Source organism: Crocuta crocuta, unplaced genomic scaffold (genome assembly GCF_008692635.1).
Source record: "Crocuta crocuta isolate KB4526 unplaced genomic scaffold, BGI_CrCroc_1.0 scaffold35, whole genome shotgun sequence".
In the NCBI taxonomy this organism is placed as follows: Eukaryota; Metazoa; Chordata; class Mammalia; order Carnivora; family Hyaenidae; genus Crocuta; species Crocuta crocuta.
This window is the reverse complement of record NW_027530625.1, coordinates 123,085-133,455: the sequence shown is the minus strand read 5'-3', so window position 1 is coordinate 133,455 and position 10,371 is coordinate 123,085. Positions and strand designations below refer to the sequence as shown.

General features: G+C 37.2%; 1 protein-coding gene across 1 annotated transcript; it reads right to left on the bottom strand.

Moving 5' to 3' along the window:
• Nucleotides 1-795: 795 nt before the first annotated feature.
• LOC144234997 (olfactory receptor 1N2) lies at nucleotides 796-1,788 on the bottom strand. The gene has a single exon (XM_077768441.1). The coding sequence runs from the start codon at nucleotides 1,753-1,755 to the stop codon at nucleotides 796-798; it is 960 nt and encodes a 319-aa protein (XP_077624567.1). The 5' UTR covers nucleotides 1,756-1,788.
• Between the last annotated feature and the right edge of the window lie 8,583 nt (nucleotides 1,789-10,371).

The following is a 10,371-nucleotide window of genomic DNA, read 5'->3' as shown; positions in this document are numbered from 1 at the left end:
ACTTTTCCTCAAATTATTGCTCTAAAATTTTCATCACACTTGATTTACAGTTTTGTCATTACATTTTGGATATTTTATGAAAGAACCCAGAAGATAAAGCATGTATTTTGTACAAAGTTGGCACACAGTAGGCATACATAAATATTGACTATGTTTCACCAGCCATTACAATAACAGAAAAGTATTCTTGAGTTAAAGAAATGAAATATTAAGGAAATACCATAAAATATATATTAATTTAACTCTTCATCTCCTGTGATGATCATTCAATATTTTTCATGATCTTCACAATGTGGTATAGTGGAAAGAGAATGAGTATTGGAATCAAACTTACCTGATTTGGGGAAGTTATTGACATCTGAGTCATACTTTTCACAACCTTTTTTCAAAGAACTGATGTGAAGAACAATGAGGAAACGTGTAGACACTCAACACATGTTTGTATTCTCATACCTTCATCCTATGCCATAACACCCAACGTGTTATGCCAAATACTTTATCCAGAGCCTATGTCATATACTTTAGTTCACTCTGGCTGATATTTAGTTCACTCTGGCTGATATTCCGGTTTTAGAGATGAGGGAGGGAGAATGGTGTCCTGCCTGTCCTCAGTACTGAGATCCGGAGAGAATCTGAGACAGAATATCTCATTCCAGAGCCAAATAAATGAGTGGAAATATCCTTTTATTGTGCCTCTAACCCAGAGTTACCTAATAACCTTCCCCTAAAATCAGTCTGAGAATGGTGGAATCGCCAAAATGAGGGTAGGGTTGTTCAAGATATTGGGACCAGGCATCACTGTAATGGTAAGAGGAATATTTTTCCATTGCCAAATAGTTTACCCAAGGCCTCCTTCATATCTCTGTTCCTCAAGCTATAAATGAATGGGTTTAGCATGGGGATAATCACCATATAGAGAATAGCAGTCCTACTTTGACTCTCTGCAGAGTGAGTTGATGGAGGAAGTAAATAAACACCCATAAGAGATCCATAGAAGAGCAGGACCACTGTGAGGTGAGAACCACAGGTAGAGAAGGCTTTCCAGCGCCCTCCAGGAGATGAGATGCCGAACACAGCACAGGAAATGCGGACATAGGAGAGGACGATCAGCATGAGAGGAGCCATGAGGAACATCAGGCCCATGGTGATGATCATCAGCTCATTAATGTGGGTATCTGAGCAGGCAAGCTTCAGTAGAGCACTGGGATCACAGTAGAAGTGAGGGATTGCCTTGTGGGTACAGAAGGCCACACGTGTCAGCAGCAGCGTGTGCATCAGGGCAGGGCAGTTGGTTAGCACCCAGCACGTAACCAGCATTAATGCACAAAGTTGGGGACTCATAGCTGTGTTGTAATGGAGTGGCTGACAGATGGCCACATAGCGGTCATATGCCATCACAGCCAGAAGGAAGTTGTCAAGGCCACCAAACACAAGGAGAAAATACAGCTGTGCAAGGCAACCAGAATAGGAGATGGTCTGACTCTGGGTGTGAATGTTGGCCAGCATTTTGGGTATTGAAGCAGAGGTGAAACAGGCATCAGTTAATGATAAGTTGGCCAGGAAGAAATACATGGGAGTATGAAGGTGTGGGTCAGAACTGATGGCCAGGATGATGAGAAGGTTCCCTGTCATGGTGACTAGGTACATGCCCAGGAAAACACCAAATAGGAGAGATTGCTCCTCCGGCTGCTCAGAGAGTCCTAGAAGGAGGAAGTCTGAAACAGCAGTTTGGTTCACTCTGCTTGGTTTTCCCATCCCTTGTAGTTCATGTTATCTGTTCAGATAAAACCCTTCCCTGTGTTAGTATTTAATTGGTAGATCAACAACAGATGTATCTGTGTAGCCAGAACTATACTGGGGAAAAAAGGAGAATAAATGGACTTTGCCAATGAGAATCTTGAATCTCATTGGGGATGTGAGAAAACATCCCTGGGACATAGAAACAGGCAAGACAATATCCATACAAATGCAAATTGTGCTTTTGTGTTAGATGTCCACAGAAGAGATCAGTTTGACTAGAGAAATCAATGTAGGCTATTGGAGGAGGTAAGAATTGAGCATATCTTTGAAGGCATGATTGGAAAAGTCATTTATGTTTAGTGATTGATGATTTCCTTTGCTGCCTCTTCCCCAAAACACACACACACACACACACACACACACACACAGTCACTCACTCACTCACTCACTCACTCACTCACTCACTCACTCACACAGACAAAATAGCCTCCTCTCTACTAGCCTCCCCAATCCCTAGAACTTGACTGCACCATTCAGCTCCCATCCCTGTGTCCTTCCCTAACTGGGCAGTGAGTGTCTGTGATGTCCTATCTACCCCATCTCCTCCTCTCCACAAACAGGAGGGGGCCATGCTCACTCCATCATCACTGTCTCTTCTTTGTCATTGTCCTCTTCCCCTTCTGCTTCTTGGTACCTGTATTCACTCTAGGAACTGATATTTCAGTTCTCTTGGATTCTCATCATGATCAGCTCCTATTTGTAGGGACTGGCTAAAACTGAGACATCTTCATAGCATTGTTTTATTCTTCATAAGGCCATGACATAGGTGCTACTATCTTTGCAAATGATGACACTGAGCTTCAGAGATAGTTTATGTACTCAAGATCAGATAGCTAGTAAATGACAGTCAAATGCAGGTGTGCCTAACTCCAGTGCCTGTGCCTTCATCCCTACAATTACACCATATTTCTCCAATATTTACTTCTCATTAGAGAAAGGAAGGTAGAATAAATTAGGCTCTGTTTCTCTGGGCTTGAAAGTAGCCACTCTGTTCTGCTCCCCTAGGATTTATAGAATTCTGGTGTGAGAGCTCATTTCATATTGGCATTGTAAAAACTGCAGCCTTAGAAGTTTCTGTGAATAGTTAATCCTCTATTTGTTCTTTGGTTTATAGACAGACTTCTGATCTTAGGTGGAGAGTCAGCTCATCTACCCAGAAAACTTCTGCCTACTTGTTGGGCTGGGAAGTGTGTGTGTGTGTGTGTGTGTGTGTGTGTGTGTGTGTGTCCAGCCCCTTGCACATTCTCACCTGTGAGAGCATGGATCAGTGTCAGGCATCTTTAAATTTTCCATTTCTTTTTCCTGGATGGATAATTTACAATGAAGAAGTTCCTGGGACCTTTCAGACTCAGTCAACAAAGTTGGGGTCTATGGGGTCCAGAGTTCATTAGGAACATGGAGTGTATGATTCATTTGCAGCTTCCTTAAGCCTGAGAAGACAAGAGTCTTTCTTAGGGTTTTAAAGGCTCCTCAAAAACATCTCCCAAAGTGCTCATTAGAGCCAACCTCAGTGTCACTGTGCAGCCTGTCCTCCAGCCAACTCTGGCTGGATCCTGGGGGAACTGAGGGCATCTCTTTCCCAGGGGTTAAGCTCAGATGTGAGTTTCAGGAGTGTGATTCTGCGGCCCCTTGCTGGAATACAGTGCACTTTAGCCTGACCAGCAGGCCCCTATGCACCGGACAGTTGAATTCCTGTCCCATACGCTAGGCAAAACTCAATTGAGGGAAGTATCGAAGTATAAATTATAACATAACTATTTCTGTTGCTGATTTTCCTAAACAAAGTAATCATGTAGAGAAACCCCTTCAAGTCCTAAACTCTCAATTAAATGAGGTGGCCTATACAGAGCACACCAGCCATAATGTCTGATACATAGAAGCTGCTAAAAATATTTTATCTCCTGTATTTTTATTAATACTATTGAATTGATACTATTATTAATATTATTGAATACTTTGATTACACAGTCTCAACTAAGACTCACAACAAGCTTAGATACAGGAGCTATTATTATTCCTATTTTACCGATGATGAAACAGAGGTTCAGGGAAGATAATGATTTGATCAAGGTCATACAACTACTAAATGAAGGGGGTGGAATTCCAACATAGGTCTGCATGACACTAGAATCCATGTTCTTAACCACCACACTTTGTCCTAGTATCATTGGTTTTAATCACTAACAAATCCATAGATATAAAATAATCTCATTCTTCTAATTCTTATGTCTTTGGTGAGATCAACTATTTGTTTCATCTGATTTTTAGTCATGGGTAATTATTCCTCAAATTATCTTATTAAAATATTTCTCCTTTTTTCTATTGGGATACTTGTGTTTTTTAAAATGGATATTAATGGCAATAAAACAAATGAAAATATTTTATGGGTGTTGTCTTCTGTCCTTGTCATTCCAAGATGACTACAACTTTTTAAAAATGATTTTTATAGTCAAATTTGACAGATATGTGGCTTTGTGCTTTTTTCCATTACTTTTATACTGAAAAGTCCTTTCCATCTTACAGATCAAGAAAATGTAATTTAGTTATTTCTTCTAAATTTTAAATAGTATATTTAAATTTTGTCTCCTTTTTTTCTGCCAAGATTTTATTTTAATTCAAATTGCTTAACAGTGTAGCATAGCTTTCAGGAGTAGAATTTAGTGATTCATCCCTTAGATATGATACTCAGTGCTCATCATAACAAGTGCGCTTCTTAATGCGCATTACCCCACGTTTTAATTTACTTGCAGTTTATGTTGTGGTATGGTGTGAGAAAAATATCTACCTTTACTTTTAATTTTTCACAGTAGCTAGTTTTATCAGGACCGTTTTTTAATAACTCATGCATTCTCCATTGGTTTGTTGGGTCTGAGCACCTGTGCCTGGCCTTTCCAAATCACTTGAGCTGCTCACAGCACTGGCGGCAGAGTTCAGAAAGGGGGCCTCTGGACAGCAAATATTTTTATTATTATTATTATTTTTCACAAATAGTTTATTGTCAAGTTGGTTTCCATATAACACCCAGCGCTCATCCCCACAAGTGCCCTCCTCCATACCCATCCCCCCCTTCCTCCCCCACACCCATCAGTCCTCAGTTTGTTCTCATCATTCAAGAGTTTCTCATGGTTTGTCTCTCTCCCTTCCCCCACCATTTCCCCCCTTCTTCTCCTCTATGGTCCTCTGTTAAGTTCCTCCTAATCCTCCTATACGTGCAAACATATGATATTTGTCCTTCTCTGTCTGACTTATTTCTCTCAGCATAACACCCTCAAGGTCCATCTATGTTGCTACACATGGCCAGATTTCATTCTTTCTCATTGCCATGTAGTATTCCATTGTATAGATAAACCACGTCTTGATCCATTTGTCAGCTGATGGACACTTAGGCTCTTTTCATGAGTTGGCTATTGTTGAGAGTTGGACAGCAAATATCAAGGTGGAAGCTGCATGCTCTTCATAAAACCTAGCTCTGGGAATCCTAGAATCTCATTTTCACTGCCTACCATGTATGAAAAAAGTCACGAAGGCCAACCCAATGACTAAGAGAAAGAACTTAAGCTCCATCTGTCTATAAAAAGAATAGCAAAGGATTTTTGGCTCTTTTTAATTACCACCACCTGAAATTACTTATATTCTTTCCACATTCAAAATAGACTCACTCCTTTCCCCAAAGCTTCAGAATTTCATTGTACTGCAACATCAGGTCAATATCCAAGATCTTGTGTTTAAATGAAGTCCTGGTGAAAATGTGTTTTCTTAGATGCACTTGCCTGTGCATTGCCCTTCTCAATCTGGAGACGTGGGACATGAGAGACAAGTTATCCCTCTCCTCCCTCCTCACACATACCCAACATGATGCTGATATTGGCATGGGATAACTGCAACAGACACTCCAAATTCTCAGGGGCAAGGATAGGACAGAGAGAGGAGCAGGAGGCAGAGAGTGATGATGCTGGTAGTATTCTACTGATGGATATGCCACACTTCGTCTGTTCTGCTGTTGATAGCCATTTAGATGATTTCCTGTTTAGTATTTCACAAAGAGTGATGATACAAATATTCTTATACATTGCCTTGTGGGGAACATATGTACACATTTTGGTTGAATATATACTTAGTAGTAGAATTTGGGGGTTCTAGATTTTGCATGGTTTCAACTTTAGTTTTTCAGAATGATTTTCATATATACATGTCAAATATCTCCTCCTCTGGGTGTCACCTTTTCACTTTCTTATTGGTGTCTTTTGAGAAATAGAAGTTATTAATTTTAATATAATTGAATTTCTTTTTTTCTTTAAGATTATGCTGTTTGTGCCCTAAGAGATATTTGCATACTTTTGATTATGAAGATATTCTTCTGTCTTTTCATCTAAAATCACCATTATTTTTTATTTTACCTGTCTTTGGCCAATGACACAGTTTTAATTACAGCAGTTTTATAATAAGTCTTGATACACGGTTGTATAAGTCTTCCAAGTTTGTTTCCTTGGCTATCCTTGGTACTTGTGTTTTTATGTGAATGTTAGAATTAACTTTATACACACATAGACATATGCAACGACGATGAATGTGATTTGGTTAATAGACTAACTTAGGAAGAATATATATCATATTAATGCTGAAAATTTCAGTCTATGAATATAGCATAATTCTTCATTTTTGCCTGCTTTATTTCAATACCGTTTTAATAATATAAATTTTAGTAAAGAGGTCTTGCACATTACCTTAAATTTATTGCTAGGTATCTATGCTTTTCTATTCTAAAGTAAATACCATGTTTAGAATGTTTGTTTTCTATTTGTTCATGGCTAGGATGCAGAAATACAGTTGGTTTTGTATGTTGCCTTTGCCTCAGTGACCTTGCTATATTGTTTTATTAATTCAATAAGTCATAGATTTGGGGGTGACTTTTTAGGCGTATAATCAGCTCCTCTAATAATTGTCTGATTATAATACCATATTTCCAATTCTTTTTTTTTTGAAATTTTTATTTAAATTCTAGTTAGTTAACATATAGTGTAATGTTGGCTTCAGGAGTGGAATTTATCACTTATATATAACACCCAGTGCTCAACATAAGTGCCCTCCTTAGTACCCATCACCCATGTAGCCCATCCCCCCACCCACCTCCCTTCGATCAACCATCAATTTGTTCTCTGTAGTTAGGAGTCTCTTATGGTTTGCCCCCCTCTCTCGTTTGTCCCCTTTCCCATGTGTTCATCTGTTTTGGTTCTTAAATTCCTCTTTTAAGTGAAATCACATAGTATTTGTCTTTCTCTGACTGACTTATTTCATTTAGCATAATACATTCTAGCACATCCATATCATTGCTAATGGCAAGATTTCATTATTCTTACTAGCTGAATAATATATATACACACACACACACACACACACACACACACACACACACATATATACCACAGCTTCTTCATCCATTCATCAGTCAATGGACATTTGGGCTCTTTCCACAATTTTGCTATTGTTGATAATGCTGCTATAAACATCAGGGTGCATATATCCCTTCAAATCAGAATTTTTGTATCCTTTGGATAAATACTTAGTAGTGCAGTTGCTGGATCATAGGGTAGTTCTATTTTTAACTCTCTGAGGAACCACTATACTGTTTTCCACAGTGGTTGCACCAGCTTTCATTCCCACCAACAATGTAAGAGGGTTCCCTTTTTTCTGCATCTTTGTCAGCACCTCTTGTTTCCTGCATTATTAATTTTAGCCATTCTGACTAGTGTAAGGTGGTATCTCACTGTAGTTTTGATTTGTATTTCCCTGATCATGAGTGATATTGAGCATTTTTTATATGTCAATTAGCCATCTCTGTGTCTTTTTTTTTTTAAATGTCAATTCATGTCTTCTGCTCATTTTTTAACTGGGTTATTTGTTTTTTGGGTGTTGAATTTTATAAGTTCTCTATTTATTTTGTGTTTTTTTTTTAATCTTATTTTTTTAAATATAATTTATGGTCAAATTGGATACTAACCCTTTATCCAATATGTCATTTGCTAATATCATCTCCCATTCCAAAGGTTGCCTTTTAGTTTTGTTGATTGTTTCCTTTGCTGTGCAGAAAGTTTTTATTTTGATGTAGTTTAAATAGTTTAGTTCTGCTTTTGTTTCCCATGCCTCCAGAAGTAAGAAGTTGCTATGACTGGTGTCTAACAGGTAACTGCCTCCTCTAGGACTTTAATGGTTTCCTGTCTCACATTTAGGTCTTTCATCCATTTTGAATTTATTTTTGTATGTGGTGTAAGAAAGTGGTCCAGTTTCATTCTTTTGCCTGTTATTGTACAATTTTCACAGTACCATTTGTTGAAGAGACTATCTTTTTTTTTTCCATGGATAGTCTTTCCTGGTTTGTTAAAGATTAGTTAACCATATAGCTGTGGGTCCATTTCTGGGTTTTTCTATTCTATTCCATTGATCTATGTGTCTGTTTTTGTGCCAGTACCATATTGCCTTGATGGCTACAGCTTTGTAATATAACTTGAAGTCTGGAATGGTAATGCCCCCAACTTTGCTTTTCTTTTTCAAGATGGCTTTGGCTATTCCAGGTCTTTTATGGCTCCATACAGAAGGATTACTTGTTCTAGTCCTGTGAGAAATGGTGTTGTATTCTGATGCATGTTGCATTAAGTGTGTAGATTCTTTTGGGTAGTATAGACAGTTCAACAGTATTTGTTCTGTGATAAAATGGCACTAAATTCATATCTGTCAATAATTACTCAGACTGTAAATGGACAAAATACTCCAATCAAAAGACACAGAATATCAGAACAGATTAAAAAAAAAAACCAGACCCATCTATTTGCTGCTTACAAGAGATTCATTTTAGACTTAAAGACACCTGTAGATTGAAAGTGAAGCAATGAAGAAATATTTTCCATGTCAAAAGATAGCCAGAGTAGCAATACTTACATCAGACAAACTAGATTTTAAACAAAAGGCTGTAACAAGAGATGAAGAAAGGCATTCATTACATCATACTAAAGGGGTCTATCCAACAATAATACCTAACAATTGTAAATATATATGCCCCAACTTGAAGACACCCAAATATATAAAACAATAACAAACAGAAAGGAACTCACTGATAATAATACAATAATAGCAGGGACTTTAGCACCTCACTTACAGCAATGGACAGATCATCTAAGCAGAAAATCAACAAAGAAATAGTGGCTTTGAGTGACAAACTAGACCAGATGAACTTAACAGATATATTCAGAAGATTTAATCCAAAAGCAGCAGAATACACATTCTTTTCAAATACACATGGAACATTCTCCAGATTAGATCACATACTGGGTCAGAAATCAGCCCTCAACAAATACAAAAAAATTGAGATCATACCATGCATATTTTCTGATCACAACACTATGAAACTTGAAGTCAACCACAAGAAGAAATTTGAAAAACACCACAAATACATGGAGACTAAAGAATATCCTACTAAAGAATTAATGGTCAACCAGGAAGTTAAAAAGTACATGGAAACAAATGAAAATGAAAACATGACTATCCAAAACCTTTGGGATGCAGCAAAAACGGTCATAAGAGGGAAGTTAATACCAACACAGGTCTACATCAAGAATCAAGAAAAGTCTTAAAAACACAACCTAACCTTATACCTAAGGGAGCTCGAAAAAGAAAACAAATGAAGTGTAAAGCCAGCAGAAGAAGGGAAATACTCCTAGTTTCCTATAGGTTTTATTGGGTGTTGAAGTTTACCAAATACTTTTGTTGTATCTATTGAAATTTTGAAATGATTATTCACTTTTCCATGTTAGTGGAATGATTTTCATTGATTGTTTTTCAGATGTTAAACTAACCTGTCATCATGAATAAGCCCTTTGGCTCAGTGTAGTATGCTTTTAGTGTATCTCTAATTTTTAATTTTGTAATACTTTGTTTAGAATTTTGAAACATCAGAGATCATTCTTTGATTTTCCTTTCTTTTTATTACTTCTCTAATTTTAGTATTAGGGCCATACTTGCCTCACAAAAAGAGTTACAGACTTTTTCCTCTTCTACTATTCTGGTGAAGAGTTAATGTAAGACTGATTATTTCTTCCTTAAATGTTTGGAAGAACCCAACAGTGAAATCATTGGGGACTTGGTAGTTTCATTATGGGAACTTTTGATAATGGATTCCATTTCTCTAGCAGATAGCAAGTTATTCAGACTTTCTTTTCTTTTGTCAGCTTTAATGTATTTTATCTTTGAAGTATTTGTCCATTTTACTCAAATTGGCATTTATCACCTTAAAGTTGCTCATAATAGCCTTAATTAAAAAATTATTCTTACATTAAAAAATACAGGGAGTAAAAAACACAATTACCTATAAAATTAATTAATATTTATACATGTATATATCCATGTAGCCACTATAGATGGAGCTAGAGAGTATTATACTAAGTGAAGTAAGTCAGTCAGAGAAATCAAATACCATATGATTTCACTTATATGTGGAATTTAAGAAACAAAACATAGGGAAAAAAGAGTGAGAGAGGCAAACCAAGAAACTGACTCTTAACTATAGAGAACAAACAGATG